The 19,260-nt window shown below is 45.7% G+C and overlaps 1 protein-coding gene across 8 annotated transcripts in view; it reads right to left on the bottom strand.

Moving 5' to 3' along the window:
• Window positions 1-3,509: 3,509 nt before the first annotated feature.
• LOC141145681 (uncharacterized) overlaps window positions 3,510-19,260 on the bottom strand; it is a gene marked incomplete in the record, with an annotated part of 80,908 nt that continues 65,157 nt past the window's right edge. For 6 of the 8 annotated variants that reach the window (XM_073632533.1, XM_073632529.1, XM_073632528.1 and 3 more), the window contains 4 exon segments: window positions 3,510-3,802; window positions 8,620-8,733; window positions 12,368-12,532; window positions 17,616-17,696. In XM_073632533.1, coding sequence (XP_073488634.1) covers window positions 3,797-3,802; window positions 8,620-8,733; window positions 12,368-12,532; window positions 17,616-17,696 — 366 coding nt within the window. 8 annotated transcript variants of the gene reach the window in all.

Here is a 19,260-nt window from a genome sequence, read left to right as displayed (position 1 = left end):
TATACTGTACATGGACAGACTTTACTATACTGTACATGGACAGACTTTACTATACTGTACATGGGAAGACTTTACTATACTGTACATGGGAAGACTTTACTATACTGTACATGGGAAGACTTTACTATACTGTACATGGACAGACTTTACTATACTGTACATGGGAAGACTTTACTATACTGTACATGGGAAGACTTTACTATACTGTACATGGGAAGACTTTACTATACTGTACATGGGAAGACTTTACTATACTGTACATGGGAAGACTTTACTATACTGTACATGGACAGACTTTACTATACTGTACATGGGAAGACTTTACTATACTGTACATGGACAGACTTTACTATACTGTACATGGACAGACTTTACTATACTGTACATGGGAAGACTTTACTATACTGTACATGGGAAGACTTTACTATACTGTACATGGAGAGACTTTACTATACTGTACATGGAGAGACTTTACTATACTGTACATGGAGAGACTTTACTATACTGTACATGGAGAGACTTTACTATACTGTACATGGAGAGACTTTACTATACTGTACATGGAGAGACTTTACTATACTGTACATGGAGAGACTTTACTATACTGTACATGGAGAGATTTTACTATACTGTACATGGAGAGACTTTACTATACTGTACATGGGAAGACTTTACTATACTGTACATGGACAGACTTTACTATACTGTACATGGACAGACTTTACTATACTGTACATGGGAAGACTTTACTATACTGTACATGGACAGACTTTACTATACTGTACATGGGAAGACTTTACTATACTGTACATGGAGAGACTTTACTATACTGTACATGGACAGACTTTACTATACTGTACATGGGAAGACTTTACTATACTGTACATGGAGAGACTTTACTATACTGTACATGGACAGACTTTACTATACTGTACATGGAGAGACTTTACTATACTGTACATGGAAGACTTTACTATACTGTACATGGACAGACTTCTCACTAAGACAACATTTCTGTATAAAAAAACAAACATTTTTTTTATTGGTCTCATGTAATATTCTAATTTTCTGAGATACTAAATATTGGGTGGTCACTCGCTGTAAGCCATAATCATCAAAAAAAAAAAAAAAAAGTGCTTCAAATATATCACTCTGTATATAGGCCCGTGATTGACCTAGGCCCTATGAAGTGAGAGCTTTCCTGGATCATACTAAAACGTGTCAGTGATCTGTGGGATGAACAATCCCAATGTGAAAGGTGTAGACAGGAAAGATCTTCTCCTGCGCTCGTGGCGGCAGTTTTAGTACAAAATGGTAACATTTTCAAATGATATAATATATTATGTGAAGAGAACATGCGTGTCCCGCTGCCTGAACTGACTGGGGGAAGTCTGGACAAGCTGGGTGATGAGGGAGGAAGGAAGCGTGGGACCTAACGCACAAATCAAGTTGATAAATAAAGTTTATTCTAAACAAATAAATGGATACAATGAAAATGACTACGTGTTCATAAAAACAGGTTACAATGTTCTCATTTGATATTTGATAGTTCATTAGTTGTTAACGTTGGTCACCTTGATCTGCACACCGGCTGGTGAAGGAGTAGCAGCTTGTATAAAGTGGCTACAGGTCTGAATCGATCGTTGGCTGACCCTGCGATCCTCCTGTCAGAGTGCTGTAGTGTGCTGAATCTGACCCTATGATGGTGTACAGCACCAGGCTGTCTCCCAGGGGAATATCCGTCTGTCTCAGTATTCATATCCTTCTTCTATGGCCATTGTTTGCTAGTTGGGCTGTATTACATGCCGCTAGCGTTATTGAGCTTCACTAGTGCTTTTCCCTATTGGATCCTGGATTTCCCAGCGTTATCTTTCTGGTGGTTATTATCACTTTTTGACACGAGACGCACACCTGCCCTGCTGTAACAAAAACCAGTTGCGCGCTGTTTACTTTTTCACAGCTTGCCAGAAGCATTCCACAGTTTTGGAAACCTTCCGGCTTTGTACATGAAGCCTAGTCCACCTTAAGACAGTGAGATTCGCTCTCCTCTTTTTTTCCTTTGTTACGTCTCTGAACCTTGATAGTGTCCCGAAGAAGCCCAACAGGCGAAACGCATAGACGCACAAGGGCTCATTGTACAAATTGTATCATTTTTATATGATTTTTAATCTTTTTGAACACTGTGACTATACCATGTACTTTTTTCAATAAATATTATTTTTGTTATTTCTCTATTGTTTCCATGCCTCTAAAGTCTGACCTTTGGTTACTTGTTTAGTACCCCTTTTATCCCCCCTTCAATTTACGGATGTGGCGTTGTGAGTGCTTTCCTTTCTCATTCTTCACGACCCTATGATGGTCTCCAGCCATCATAGTGTGCAGGTCCCGATGACCAACATTAACAACTAATGAACTACAATTATCGTACACACCGCACGGAACCTGAGAGCGCTGTGATGTGGATGGGAACACCACTAGAACAGAGGAGAATCCACCATCTGTCATGTGACACATCTCCCACACAGTCATCGTCTATTTAAACCCACCACATGATACAGACCATTTTCTGCCTTCCAAGGCTCTGATGAAGAGGAATCCTCTCGAAACACGTTAGCCATTGATTCAGCCTAGACCCTTGCATGGGTTTTTTAATCATTTCCGCCATTTTATCAAATGAGAATATTGTAACCTGTTTTTATGAACACGTAGTCATTTTTCGTTGTATTCATTTATTTGTTTAGAATAAACTTTATTCATCATCAACTTGATTCATGCGTTAGGTCCCGCGCCTCCTTTCTCCCTCATCACCCCCCTATGTGAAAGGGTTTGGACCCTCTGGCTCCCGGACTCATGAGGTTGGCTTTGGATTTTCTGATGCATTTTTGGACCTCTTATTCTTGATTTAAGGTTGCTGGCAAGGTTTTGCATCTGACAACTTACCTCAGGAGATAGGATGTGGGTACCTTTGTTTCCTGAGGTCTAGTGGAATCCGTGCCTCTATGGGTCATGAAAAGGGGGACCTACTCAGTATTAGGTGGGTGGTCACAAAAAGTTATGGCTGATCGGTGTGGATTGATTTACCAATATAAATTCTTAATTTCCTCAGCGGTCCCCCCCCCCCCCTTCCCCTGGGTGCTGCCATATGCAAAAGGAGGGTCTCCGGCTAAAATCCTCATTTTCAGGACGCTGAATGTGTAGCGAAAGTACCAAATTATTCAACCACCAATCGGTGTCCAGTGATTGGTGAATGGATTTCCTGTTGTATAAAAATATCTATTATTATTAATAAATATTATTATTATTTACTGTTGTATGAAAATGCCTCAAATATTATTATTATTTATAATAATAAATAACAATAATAATAATAAATAATAATTTTTGAGGTATTTTATACAACAGCAAAAAAAAAAAAAAAAAAAAAAATAATAATAATAAAAATAATAATTAATACCTTCTATCATACATTGAGATGAATATAATTCCAGACAGAAGAACTGACACTTCAATGTGAATACAAACAATAATACATTTTATTCATATATCAAAATATCAGAGCGGTGGTATGTTTATACTTATGTCTATAAATCTGGATATAAAATGCCATCACTACTATGGAGGTACCGTAGGGGCCTAGGCCCCCCTGGGACCGCCATGTCATCGCAGGCCACAGACAGCTGCGTGGCCCCCCCACCCGTCCTGGACACGGAAAGGATTGATGGACGGTCAGGGGGGTTTGCATGGGGCGGGAATACATCGGGGAGGTCGGAGAATTCATGCCACGGAGAACATAATATCAGAACTGAAATAATAAAAAAAAAATGATGAGAAGAAAACAGAAATGGTGGCACCCCCCCCCCCCTCCCCCCACACCTAAACTTCCCTGTCCCAGCAGCTTGGTATAGACATGTATTGTAAATAGCACAGTGCCCACTGATAAAACATTACAGACTATTTCTAAATCCATCCAGTAAATCTACATGCACATTTATTCTCACAAATTGGGTAAAAACAAATGTTCTTTGGGGTATTTTCTCTTCTGAACTAATGTTCTTTAAAAAACCTCACTGTGGCCACCAGATGGAGCCAAAGAGCATAGGAAATACATAGGTCTTTGTAACAATAGATACAATGTAATAATTCTAAAAAACAGGGGGGGGGGGGGGGGGGCATATCTCTCAATTTTAGTATGTGTGAACCAACATAGGCATGGTTAGAGACTGAGGACATACCACAGGTGTGGTTAGAGACTGAGGACATACCACAGGCATGGTTAGAGACTGAGAACATACCACAGGCATGGTTAGAGACTGAGAACATACCACAGGCATGGTTAGAGACTGAGGACATTCCACATGCATGGTTAGAGACTGGGGACATACCACAGGCATGGTTAGAGACTGAGGACATACCACAGGCATGGTTAGAGACTGGGGACATACCACAGGCATGGTTGGAGACTGAGGATATACCATAGGCGTGGTTGGAGACTGGGGACATACCACAGGCGTGGCTGGAGGCTGGGACATACCACAGGCATGGTTAGAGACTGAGGACATACCACAGGCATGGTTAGAGACTGGGGACATACCACAGGCATGGTTAGGGACTGAGGACATACCACAGGCATGGTTAGAGACTGGGGACATACCACAGGCATGGTTAGAGACTGAGGACATACCACAGGCATGGTTAGAGACTCAGAACATACCACAGGCATGGTTGGAGACTGAGGACATACCACAGGCGTGGTTGGAGACTAGGGACATACCACAGGCGTGGTTGGAGACTGGGGACATACCACAGGCGTGGCTGGAGGCTGGGACATACCACAGGCATGGTTAGAGACTGAGGACATACCACAGGCATGGTTAGAGACTGGGGACATACCACAGGCATGGTTAGGGACTGAGGACATACCACAGGCATGGTTGGAGACTGAGGACATACCACAGGCATGGTTGGAGACTGGGGACATACCACAGGCATGGTTAGAGACTGGGGACATACCACAGGCATGGTTAGAGACTGAGGACATACCACAGGCATGGTTAGAGACTGAGGACATACCACAGGCATGGTTAGAGACTGGGGACATACCACAGGCATGGTTAGAGACTGAGAACATACCACAGGCATGGTTAGAGACTGAGGACATTCCACATGCATGGTTAGAGACTGGGGACATACCACAGGCGTGGTTAGAGACTGAGGACATACCACAGGCATGGTTAGAGACTGGGGACATACCACAGGCATGGTTGGAGACTGAGGATATACCATAGGCATGGTTGGAGACTGGGGACATACCACAGGCGTGGCTGGAGGCTGGGACATACCACAGGCATGGTTAGAGACTGAGGACATACCACAGGCATGGTTAGAGACTGAGGACATACCACAGGCATGGTTAGAGACTGAGGACATACCACAGGCATGGTTAGAGACTCAGAACATACCACAGGCATGGTTGGAGACTAGGGACATACCACAGGCGTGGTTGGAGACTGGGGACATACCACAGGCATGGCTGGAGGCTGGGACATACCACAGGCATGGTTAGAGACTGAGGACATACCACAGGCATGGTTAGAGACTGGGGACATACCACAGGCATGGTTGGAGACTGGGGACATACCACAGGCATGGTTAGGGACTGAGGACATACCACAGGCATGGTTAGAGACTGAGGACATACCACAGGCATGGTTGGAGACTGGGGACATACCACAGGCATGGTTAGAGACTGGGGACATACCACAGGCATGGTTAGAGACTGAGGACATACCACAGGCATGGTTAGAGACTGAGGACATACCACAGGCATGGTTAGAGACTGAGAACATACCACAGGCATGGTTAGAGACTGAGGACATTCCACATGCATGGTTAGAGACTGGGGACATACCACAGGCGTGGTTAGAGACTGAGGACATACCACAGGCATGGTTAGAGACTGGGGACATACCACAGGCATGGTTAGAGACTGAGGACATACCACAGGCATGGTTAGAGACTGAGGACATACCACAGGCATGGTTAGAGACTCAGAACATACCACAGGCATGGTTGGAGACTGAGGATATACCATAGGCATGGTTGGAGACTGGGGACATACCACAGGCGTGGCTGGAGGCTGGGACATACCACAGGCATGGTTAGAGACTGAGGACATACCACAGGCATGGTTAGAGACTGGGGACATACCACAGGCATGGTTAGGGACTGAGGACATACCACAGGCATGGTTAGAGACTGGGGACATACCACAGGCATGGTTAGAGACTGAGGACATACCACAGGCATGGTTAGAGACTGAGGACATACCACAGGCATGGTTAGAGACTGAGGACATACCACAGGCATGGTTAGAGACTCAGAACATACCACAGGCATGGTTGGAGACTGAGGACATACCACAGGCATGGTTGGAGACTAGGGACATACCACAGGCGTGGTTGGAGACTGGGAACATACCACAGGCGTGGCTGGAGGCTGGGACATACCACAGGCATGGTTAGAGACTGAGGACATACCACAGGCATGGTTAGAGACTGGGGACATACCACAGGCATGGTTAGGGACTGAGGACATACCACAGGCATGGTTGGAGACTGAGGACATACCACAGGCATGGTTGGAGACTGGGGACATACCACAGGCATGGTTAGAGACTGGGGACATACCACAGGCATGGTTAGAGACTGAGGACATACCACAGGCATGGTTAGAGACTGAGGACATACCACAGGCATGGTTAGAGACTGAGAACATACCACAGGCATGGTTAGAGACTGAGGACATTCCACATGCATGGTTAGAGACTGGGGACATACCACAGGCGTGGTTAGAGACTGAGGACATACCACAGGCATGGTTAGAGACTGGGGACATACCACAGGCATGGTTAGAGACTGAGGACATACCACAGGCATGGTTAGAGACTGAGGACATACCACAGGCATGGTTAGAGACTGAGAACATACCACAGGCATGGTTGGAGACTGAGGATATACCATAGGCGTGGTTGGAGACTGGGGACATACCACAGGCATGGTTAGAGACTGAGGATATACCACAGGCATGGTTAGAGACTGGGGACATACCACAGGCATGGTTAGAGACTGGGGACATACCACAGGCATGGTTGGAGACTGAGGACATACCACAGGCATGGTTGGAGACTGGGGACATACCACAGGCATGGTTAGAGACTGGGGACATACCACAGGCATGGTTAGAGACTGAGAACATACCACAGGCATGGTTAGAGACTGAGGACATTCCACATGCATGGTTAGAGACTGGGGACATACCACAGGCGTGGTTAGAGACTGAGGACATACCACAGGCATGGTTAGAGACTGGGGACATACCACAGGCATGGTTAGAGACTGAGGACATACCACAGGCATGGTTGGAGACTAAGGACATATCACAGGCGTGGTTAGAGACTGGGGACATATCACAGGCGTGGTTAGATACTCAGGACATACCAGAGGCATGGTTAGAGACTGAGGACATACCACAGGCATGGTTGGAGACTGACGACATACCACAGACATGGTTGGAGACTGAGGACATACCACAGGCATGGTTGGAGACTAAGGACATACCACAGGCATGGTTAGGGACATACTACAGGCATGGCTGGAAACTAGAAAAATACTATAGGTGTGTTTGGAGACTGGGGACAACCCACAGGTGTGGTTGAAGACTAGAAACATACTATAGGTGTGACTGGAGACCGAGGGCATACCAAAGGTATGGATGGAGTCTGGGGGCAAAGCACAGGTGCGGTTGAAATCACGGGGCATACCGCAGGTGTAAATGGAGACTTAAGACATACTATAGATGTGATTGAAGACTGGGGGCCATACCACAGGCATGAATGGAACATGGGAGCATATCACAGGTGTGATTGGAAAGTTGGGACATGCAACAGGTGTGGTTGAAGACCTGGAAGATACTGCAGGTGTTTTTTTGGAGACTGTGTAAGGATATACCACAGGCATGGTTGGAGACTGGGGACAACCCACAGGTGTGTTTGGAGACTGGGAACATAGGCAAAACAAAGAGCACCCCTTAGTACCTATTCTCTACCCCCCTAAAATCACTCTTGGCAACATAATTGTTACCTGCCAATGTCCCCCCACCCCACCCACTATGCCCCTCTCCTCTGCAATACTTGGGGCAGGTGCTGTAGCATGGATGGTGTCCCTCCTCTTCCTCGGCTCTTGCCCCTGGCCTGTGTAGACGTCAGAGCCAAGGAGGAAGCGGCAGTGAGTGCGGCCGGTGGGGACAGAGATGTGATTGCGGCGTGTGTGGGGGGTACGGTTGGACCTCGGGGCACCCAGTCTGTCTCTGCCTCGCGGCGCCCCTCTCAATGCAGCTCCGGTGCCAGTCTGAGCCGGGTGTCACCCTCTGGCGGGTGTCACCTGGGTGCGGGCCGCACCACCCTCTGCACCCCCATAGCAACGCCACTGTCTGTCTGGTACTCTTCCCCCTCCCTGTGCAAAACTGAACATTTTTATCTGGAGTTCTGCCTTAATCTACCGGCAGACAGTCACCTGGATCAATTTTCAGCCAATGGAGAGTTAGATGACATTTCACATTTACCTTTGAGGCTGGGAATGAAGCGATCGCACTTCTGGACCCGACTCTCGGTCTCTCCTCCTTTCCCTTCCATTTGTTGCCTATCCCAGATTGCCTCTTCATCCTCTCTGACACCTCCTGTGATTGTATGAAATACTTTTCATGTCATATCTACCCGCACTCACTATAAAATATTCTAATACTTATAGAAAGTCATTTGCATTTCTCTTTGCATATTTGCTGTTCCATATTTCCATCACTGTACACCCAACTTAAAGCGTAACACCATGAAAATACCAAATAAAGGGGAGGACCCTCACCTTGCCAAAATCCCAACATTCACATACAAGAGAAAAAGAAGCTAGACTAACTTATCTAAAAAAGGCGGACTTTGCAGGCACGGCATGAGATGGTATGTATTAAAAAAACGACCAACATTTATTAGAAATGCACTAAAATATGACAAACATGGAAAAGCAATAAAAAAACACCCTCAAGGAATCAACAGAAACCCAATCCTATTGTATGGAGATTGTGAGCCACAATATATCATGAAGTATGTTGAGGTCCAACGATGGAGTCAATAGATATAGTGTCAATGTAGATCACCAAGGTGCGGCCCAATATTGCTCCGTACTTTAGCGTCAACGCATTTCACAGGATAAACTTGCTTCTTCAGGACTGATTGGGTAGGTGCTGATCAGTGGTGGCTGGTGGTTAATTTTTGTCGGGGGTGGGGGGGTGGTGGCGGATGGGTGGATTGTTTACTGCCCCCCCCCCCAATATATATCACCGGCTGCCACTGATCAGCACCCACCCAATCAGTCCTGAAGAAGCAAGTTTATCCTGCGAGACGTGTTGACCCTAAAGTATGCTCTATTCTCTTATGCCTGGGTGGCTCCTGTACTGATAATAGTGGGGACCCCTCCCCTGGGGTTTTGTCCTACATTTTTCATCTCCCTTTGAGATGACCCCTATGTCCGGCCCCCCTGATCTACAATCGCCCCCCCCCCGCTCCATACCTGAAGTTTATCAGCACCCACCCAATCAGTCCTGAAGAAGTAAATTTATCCCACAAAACACGTTGACGCTAAAGTATGGAGCAACATTGGGCCGCGCTTTGGTGATCTACATTGACACTATGTCTATTGACTCCATTGTTGGACTTCAACATACTTGTGGCTCGCAATCTCCATACAATAGGATCGGGTATCTGTAGATTCCTTGTATGCGGAGGGTGGTATTTATTGCTTTTCCATGTTTGTCATATTTGAATGTATTTCTAATAAATTTTGGTAATTTTTTAATACATTCCGCCTCTTGCTGTGCCTGCAAAGTCCGCCTTCTTTGAGAAGCTAGTTTTTTTTCTCTTTTACCATGGAAAAGTCATTTTCGCTTTAAAGTGACCCTTAAAAGTGACCCTGTTTTGTTACCTTCCAAAAAGTGCCAATAAATGATGTCCATGTAAAGAAGACAGGGAATACTTACCTGTGGTGTCCCGAGAGTCGCTGTCTGCAGCTCCATTAAGAAAAATCCCGACACTTCTGGAAGTGTCAATCTTCTGTGTCCCCTGCTATGATTATTGGCCCCCCCGCTGACCCCCATCTCACTAGTGTCCTGTACTGTGTCCTGTACTGTGTCCTGTACTGTGTCCCGTACTGTGTCCCGTACTGTGTCCCGTACTGTGTCCCGTACTGTGTCCCGTACTGTGTCCCGTACTGTGTCCCGTACTGTGTCCCGTACTGTGTCCCGTACTCTGCCCTGTACTGTGTCCCGTACTCTGCCCTGTACTGTGTCCCGTACTGTGTCCCGTACTGTGCCCTGTACTGTGTCCTGTACTGTGTCCCGTACTGTGTCCTGTACTGTGTCCCGTACTGTGTCCCGTACTCTGCCCTGTACTGTGTCCCGTACTGTGCCCTGTACTGTGTCCCGTACTGTGTCCTGTACTGTGTCCCGTACTGTGTCCTGTACTGTGCCCTGTACTGTGTCCCGTACTGTGTCCCGTACTGTGTCCTGTACTGTGCCCTGTACTGTGTCCCGTACTGTGTCCCGTACTGTGTCCCGTACTGTGCCCCGTACTATGTGCTGTACTGTGCCCTGTACTGTGTCCCGTACTGTGCCCTGTACTGTGCCCTGTACTGTGTCCTGTACTGTGTCCTGTACTGTGTCCTGGCAAGAGGAAGCACTGAGCACTGCGGGGGAAACAAGAGACTGACAATCCCTGAACTGGCGCTCAGTGGTGAGGTCGTCAAGACAGGATTCATTTCCTTTTCACATGGAGAGCTTTTATAGGCACTTTTAGTTTGGGAGATACAAAGTAACATTGTTTATAAACATTGATCAGACCGGAGATATAGAGATACAAAGTAATATTGTTTATAAACATTGATCAGACAGAAGATTGAGAGATACAAAGTAACATTGTTTATAAACATTGATCAGACAGGAGATAGAGAGATACAAAGTAACATTGTTTATAAACATTGATCAGACAGGAGATAGAGAGATACAAAGTAACATTGTTTATAAACATTAATCAGACAGGAGATAGAGAGACACAAATTAACATTGTTTATAATTTCAGCTCCAGAAGTTTTTACCCCTCTTGATGACCAAGGCATTTTTTGCTATTCAGCACTGCATTATTTTAATTGCTGACTGCTCAATCATGCAACACTGTATCCAAAGTTTTGGTGGTATTTGATTTTTTTTTTTTATTTTTTGCGATATAAACAAAAAAAGACCAAACATTTTGAAAAACAAAAAGTTGTTTACTTTCTGATACAATGTGACATTGTTTATAAACATTGTTCAGACAAGGTCTCTTTAAAGAGGAGCTCCAGCCTCCTGCAGAAAAAAAAAAGTAAAGTCAGCAGATACAAATACTGTACCTGCTGACTTTGAATATTAGGGCCCTTACCTGTCCAGGGATCCAGTGGTGTCTTCATCCGAGGAGATTTTTTAATCGGCTTTCGGGTGCTGCCGCTGCCATTTCCACTCAGGGAGACCGTCAGGAAAGCCTTGCGGCTTCACATCCGCGTCCCTACTGCGCATGCGCGAAGTACAATGTGCTCTTTCATTGGGCCGACTGCGTGGGAAGGAGGAGGGGGGGTGATCTTCCGGCTAAGTTTGCCGCGGCAAACTCACCCGAAAGTGTGAGCGTTTACCTGTCAAACCCAGGTACCCGATCCCCCCCAAACGGTGCCAAATGTGGCACCAGAGGGAAGGGGGAGGAGGCAGACAAGGAAAGAACAGTCTTTCCTTTTTACAGTTACAGAAGTAGAAGGGTCCTCTGGAACTCAGGGGACCCATTTATATTAGACATGGGTCAGATGGGTACTCCCTCCTCCTGTCATGTAGATCTGGACACGGCTCGCTTGTCTTGGACTGTCGTTCGATACAGAGTGAATAAATGTTTCTGCGTGGGCAGTAACTGCCTGGGGCCCCATAACATGGTCTCTGCTAACCTTTGCTGTGCTCCTCACCAGTTAGTTTCTCTGTCAGAGCCCCCCAAAACTCTGTACTTCCAGGTATAAGGGATCATGTGACCTTCTCCCCTTCCTCCAAGGATGAAGTGCTTCACCCAGACCTTCTCACCCAGACGGTGATGGACTTCATCAACCTCCTTGGCTATCCCAATATAGAGAGAGGGTAAGAGCAGGGAGTGGAGGAAGAAATCTCGCTAACACAAGTCCCCCCCCATCCCAAGTTCTCTCACCAGATTGGATAATTCTGAATCATGTGACGAGTTGGGGGGAAATTATTCTATTACCTTTCCATCACTCACGTCCTTTCTTTCCCCATATCTTGATGTGATAGCACTACGGGACCCGGTACGCTTTCTTTTCATCTCCTCCTTTTCGCCCTCAGGATGATGATGATGATGACGATGATGATGATGATGATGATGTTTTCTCAACTTTCTTTCACCCTTTTCCTGTGATGGAGATGAAACATGTTTTTGTTCATCAAAGGGTCACTCCAGTTTTTGATCCCCCCCCACATGAGCTGCCTGAACCCATGGTTGGAATATGGCCTCCATTAACACTCTTTTCCAGCTTGATATTATGGAGTTGTGAATATTTATTCTACCTCAGCCAATCACTGAAGGGTTTATTCCAGTGATGTAGGCTGAGGAAGATGATAAATATTTAAAGAGACCTTCTAAGAGGGCCCTTTTCTCCCAGCCTTTGCCTGGTGAGCATGTGTAGCAGAGTCCAGTCCTTGCCTCCCAAGCTGCTGTATAAGGAGACTGTAGCTCCAGAGAGGTCCTGTGTTTGCCTCCCAAGCTGCTGTATGAGGAGACTGTAGCTCTAGAGAGGTCCAGTCCTTGCCTCCCAAGCTGCTGTATGAGGAGACTGTAGCTCCAGAGAGGTCCTGTCCTTGCCTCCCAAGCTGCTGTATGAGGAGACTGTAGCTCTAGAGAGGTCCAGTCCTTGCCTCCCAAGCTGCTGTATAAGGAGACTGTAGCTCTAGAGAGGTCCAGTCCTTGCCTCCCAAGCTGCTGTATGAGGAGACTGTAGCTCCAGAGAGGTCCTGTCCTTGCCTCCCAAGCTGCTGTATGAGGAGACTGTAGCTCTAGAGAGGTCCAGTCCTTGCCTCCCAAGCTGCTGTATGAGGAGACTGTAGCTCTAGAGAGGTCCAGTCCTTGCCTCTTAGGCTGCTGCATGAGGAGACTGTAGCTCCAGAGAGGTCCATTCCTTGCCTCCCAAGCTCCTGTATGAGGAGGCGTAACTACAACCTTCAGTGCCTCGGTGCAAAAAACCATGAATAGCCCCCCTGACCCCTCCCTCCGAGCCCAGTAGCGGAATGCCAAGGTCTGGTCCTAAGTGCTACATTTGCGGCCCCGGTAGTCCGTCACTGGTGTCAGTATTTATTTTTTGAATTTTTCTTTTACAATGTTATTTTTTAGATTTTTTATTTAAAATTTATTAGAACCACCGTTGGGGGACTTGTTGAGTTATCGGGGTCTAAACAGACCTCTGATGTTTCACTTTTGAGACAGAGAGAGAGATGGAGGACACAGCCCTCAATCCCCATCTCTGCAACCTCAGCAGTACAAAATGAATGGACAAGAAAAGCTCTGTACAGAGGCTTCCCGTTCATTCACAAATTGAAGCATAGTAAACGCAGTTCCTCAGTTATGAATGGACAGAGTCAGTGATCAGTACGTCCATTCAGAAAAGGAAGAGTCCGGTAAATGGCATCTTTACCAGCCCCTTCTCTCTCCATCCTGATACATCCCCCACATGAGCCAGCAAGAGAGGGGAGAGAGGAAGCCAGCAGCACTGCAGGGGACGAGGTGGGGCCAGGGGAGCACACAGGGGCCCAAGGCCAGAAGAAAGAAGAAAAAGCTGGAAAGAAGGGCAGAAGGGGTGATATGTATATATATATATTAAAACTGATCCCCTCCATTTCCCTCCTGCAGCTGCTGAATGCCTCCGGGAAGTGGAGGAGAAGCAGGTTTTCAGTGGCTGCAGGAAGAAAATGGAGGGGATTGGGTCCTCCCTGCCACCCCTTCCATCCAGGCGCACAAGGGGGGGGGGGGGTGCACAGGCCCCCTGGAACATAGGGCTGGGTCACTATTGCAACCCTTGTAACCCCTGTAGTTACACCCCTGGACTGTAGCTCCAGAGAAGCTCAGTCTTTGCCTCCCAGAATGCTGTCTGAGAAGGGTGTGGTTCCAGAAAGGTCTAACCTTCCCTCCCAGGCTGCTGTCCAGAAGGGTTCATTATTTATAGTATATATGATTGGAGTATTGATGGTATATGGGATTGGATTATATATGGTATATGGGATTGGGGTATGGATGGTATATAGGATTGGGGTATGGATGGTATATGGGATTGGGGTATGGATAGTATATAGGATTTGGGTATGGATGGTATATAAGATTGGGGTATGGATGGTATATAAGATTGGGGTATGGATGGTATATAAGATTGGGGTATGGATGGTATATAGGATTTGGGTATGGATGGTATATAAGATTGGGGTATGGATGGTATATAGGATTGGGGTATGGATGGTATATAAGATTGGGGTATGGATGGTATATAGGATTGGGGTATGGATGGTATATAGGATTGGGGTATAGATGATATATAGGATTGGGGTATGGATGGTATATAGGATTGGGGTATAGATGATATATAGGATTGGGGTATGGATAGTATATAGGATTGGGGTATGGATGGTATATGGGATTGGAGTATGGATAGTATATAGGATTGGGGTATGGATAGTATATAGGATTGGGGTATGGATAGTATATAGGATTGGGGTATGGATAGTATATAGGATTGGGGTATGGATGGTATATGGGATTGGAGTATGGATAGTATATAGGATTGGAGTATGGATAGTATATAGGATTGGGGTATGGATGGTATATAGGATTGGGGTATGGATGGTATATAGGATTGGGGTATGGATAGTATATAGGATTGGGGTATGGATAGTATATAGGATTGGGGTATAGATGATATATAGGATTGGGGTATGGATGATATATAGGATTGGGGTATGGATGGTATATAGGATTGGGGTATGGATGGTATATAGGATTGGGGTATGGATGATATATAGGATTGGGGTATGGATGGTATATGGGATTGGGGTATGGATGGTATATAGGATTGGGGTATGGATGGTATATAGGATTGGGGTATGGATGGTATATAGGATTGGGGTATGGATGGTATATAGGATTGGGGTATGGATAGTATATAAGATTGGGGTATGGATGGTATATGGGATTGGGGTATAGATGATATATAGGATTGGGGTATGGATAGTATATAGGATTGGGGTATAGATGATATATAGGATTGGGGTATGGATGGTATATAGGATTGGGGTATAGATGATATATAGGATTGGGGTATGGATGATATATAGGATTGGGGTATGGATGGTATATAGGATTGGGGTATAGATGGTATATAGGATTGGGGTATGGATGATATATAGGATTGGGGTATGGATGGTATATAGGATTGGGGTATGGATGGTATATAGGATTGGGGTATAGATAATATATAGGATTTGGGTATGGATGGTATATAAGATTAGGGTATGGATGGTATATAGGATTGGGGTTTGGATGGTATATAGGATTGGGGTATGGATGGTATATAGGATTGGGGTATGGATGGTATATAGGATTGGGGTATGGATGATATATAGGATTGGGGTATGGATGGTATATAGGATTGGGGTATGGATGGTATATGGGATTGGGGTATGGATGGTATATAGGATTGGGGTATAGATGATATATAGGATTGGGGTATGGATAGTATATAGGATTGGGGTATGGATGGTATATGGGATTGGGGTATGGATGGTATATAGGATTGGGGTATGGATGGTATATTGGATTGGGGTATGGATGGTATATGGGATTGGGGTATGGATGGTATATGGGATTGGGGTATGGATGGTATATGGGATTGGGGTATGGATGGTATATAGGATTGGGGTATAGATGGTATATGGGATTGGGGTATGGATGGTATATAGGATTGGGGTATAGATGATATATAGGATTGGGGTATGGATAGTATATAGGATTGGGGTATGGATGGTATATGGGATTGGGGTATGGATGGTATATAGGATTGGGGTATGGATGGTATATGGGATTGGGGTATGGATGGTATATGGGATTGGGGTATGGATGGTATATGGGATTGGGGTATGGATGGTATATAGGATTGGGGTATAGATGGTATATAGGATTGGGGTATGGATAGTATATAGGATTTGGTTAGGATTCGTGCACTTTCCCTAACAGGAGAAAAGCAGCTTCATAAACATGCCCAGGTCATGTTTTTTTCCGAATGTTTAGTTGCATTAAATAACATTTTGCACTTTATTTATCAACGTTTTAATGAACACACTTTCTATTTGCTCATGGGACTAATCATTTATACAGTTGTGGATGTTATATAATTATTTCAGTCACTATATGTATTTAGACATTTATGTTATTGTTTTGTTGATTTATTTACACCTTATTTTAGTGTTTTTTTTATTATTATTATTCTGCACATATATAATTTCTTTGACACATGAAATCTGGATTTAAAGTGTTGCCACTGGCATTTTGGAATTTTGGAATGAACATACACTATATTGTCAAAAGTATTGGGACGCCTACCTTTACACGCACATGAACTTTAATGACCCCCCAGTCTTAGTCCGGAGGGTGTATGCTGACGCCTTAAGAGTTCCCTTCACTGGAACTAAGGGGCCAAACCAACCCCTGAAAAACAACCCCCTACACCATAACCCCCCCTCCCCCCCACACCATAATCCCCCCTCCACCAAATGGTTTAGACCGGTGTACAAAGCAAGGTCCATAAAGACATGGATGAGGGAGTTTGGGGTGGAGGAACTTGACTGGCCTGCACAGAGTCCTGATCTCAACCCTATAGAACACCTTTTGGGATGAATTAGAGAAGAGACTGCGAGCCAGGCCTTCTCCTCCAACATCAGTGCCCGCTGACCTCATAAATGCGCTTCTGGAAGAATGGTCGAACATTCCCATAGACACCCTCCTAAACCTTGTGGACGGCCTTCCCAGAAGAGGTGAAGCTGTTATAGCTGCAAAGGGCGGAGCCAACTCAATATTGAACCCTACGGAGTAAGACTGGGATGCCATTAAAGTTCATGTGTGTAAAGGTAGGCGTCCCAAAACTTTTGACAATATAGTGTATTTTGGTTCCTTTGCTAGCTGCTCAGTTACCCATAAGCACAGACTATAGGAGTTTTTTTTTGTGATGCTGTAATAAAACCTACATGCATTTGACCATATCAGCAAAAATGTGAAGCAGCCCCCAAAATGCATACTTGAGCAATAAGTCCCAACTGAGCTCCGCCATCATGGCTGCACTAGATGACTGGACTACACCGCTGGAGGCCGCTCACTGTACATGGGACATGGATTCCTGCGTTCTTCCTGTCTATAGACACACAACATATGGGATCAGTTATTTCTAGAAATATTTCCATACCCCACGGCCGCGCTTCCGGCCATTCTTCTTCCTCTCCCTCCTGCCTTCATCTTCAGGAGTTTTCTCAAGTGTGCTGAAGTCCTGAATATAAATCAGATATAGAGGGTCAGGGTGGGAAATTCTGAGGAGGAGGCAGATACAGCATCTGACAAAAGTAAGTACACCCCTCAGTCACATTTGTGTAAATCTTTTCTTCTATCTTTTCATGTGACAACACTGAAGAAATGACACTTGTCTACAATGTAAAGTAGTGAGTGTACAGCTTGTATAACAGTGTAAATTTACTGTCCCCTCAAAATAACTCAACACACAGCCATTAATGTCTAAACCGCCGGCAACAAAAGTCAGTACACCCCTAAGTGAAAATCTCCAAATTGGGCCCAAAGTGTCAATATTATGTGTGGCCACCATTATTTTCCAGCACTGCCTTAACCCTCTTGGGCATGGAGGTCACCAGAGCTTCACAGGTTGCCACTGGAGTCCTCTTCCCCTCCTCCATGATGACATCACGGAGCTGGTGGATGTTAGAGACCTTGCGCTCCTCCACCTTCCGTTTGAGGATGCCCCACAGATGATCAATAGGGTTTAGGTCTGGAGACATGCTTGGCCAGTCCATCACCTTTACCCTCAGCTTCTTTAGCAAGGCAGTGGTGGTCTTGGAGGTGTGTTTGGGGTGGTTATCATGTTGGAATACTGCCCTGCGGCCCAGTCTCTGAAGGGAGGGGATCATGCTCTGCTTCAGTATGTCACAGTACATGTTGGCATTCATGGTTCCCTCAATGATCTGTAGTCCCCCAGTGCCGGCAGCACTCATGCAGCCCCAGACCATGACACTCCACCACCATGCTTGACTGTAGACAAGACACACTTGTCTTTGTCCTCCTCACCTGGTTGCCCCCACACACGCTTGTCACCATCTGAACCAAATACGTTTATCTTGGTCTCATCAGACCACAGGACATGGTTCCAGTAATCCATGTCCTTAGTCTGCTTGTCTTCAGAAAATAGTTTGCGCTGTGTGTCTTGGGGGACATGGACCTGAATCTTAAGTAACACCACCTCAAGGATCCCTAGGCATACAGCTCACAAAGAGCACCGTTCCCCCAAATGCCAGGGCCCATAATGGGTAGGCAAGAGGCTAGCATTCAGTCCCCTCCAAAAGCCTCTGTCCTGAATGAGTCTGTCACACAGGCTTTCTTGTACATCATCTTTAGAAGAGGCTTCCTTCTAGGATGACAGCCATGCAGACCAATTTGATGCAGTGTGCGGCGTATGGTCTGAGCACTGACAGGCTGACCCCCCACCCCTACAACCTCTGCAGCAATGCTGGCAGCCCTCATACGTCTATTTCCCAAAGACAACCTCTGGATATGACGCTGAGCACGTGACCTCAACTTCTTTGGTGGACCATGGCGAGGCCTGTTCTAAGTGGAACCTGTCCTGTTATACCGCTGTATGGTCTTGGCCACCGTGCTGCAGCTCAGTTTCAGGGTCTTGGCATCCTTCGTATAGCCTAGGCCATCTTTATGTAGAGCAACAACTCTTTTTTTCAGATCCTCAGAGAGTTCTTTGCCATGAGGTGCCATGTTGAACTTCCAGTGACCAGTATGAGAGAGTGAGAGCAACAACCCCAAATTTAACACAC

The sequence above is a fragment of the Aquarana catesbeiana genome, linkage group LG05 (genome assembly GCF_042186555.1).
Source record: "Aquarana catesbeiana isolate 2022-GZ linkage group LG05, ASM4218655v1, whole genome shotgun sequence".
In the NCBI taxonomy this organism is placed as follows: Eukaryota; Metazoa; Chordata; class Amphibia; order Anura; family Ranidae; genus Aquarana; species Aquarana catesbeiana.
The sequence above is the reverse complement of the archived record's forward strand: the minus strand, read 5'-3'. Positions and strand labels throughout refer to the sequence as shown.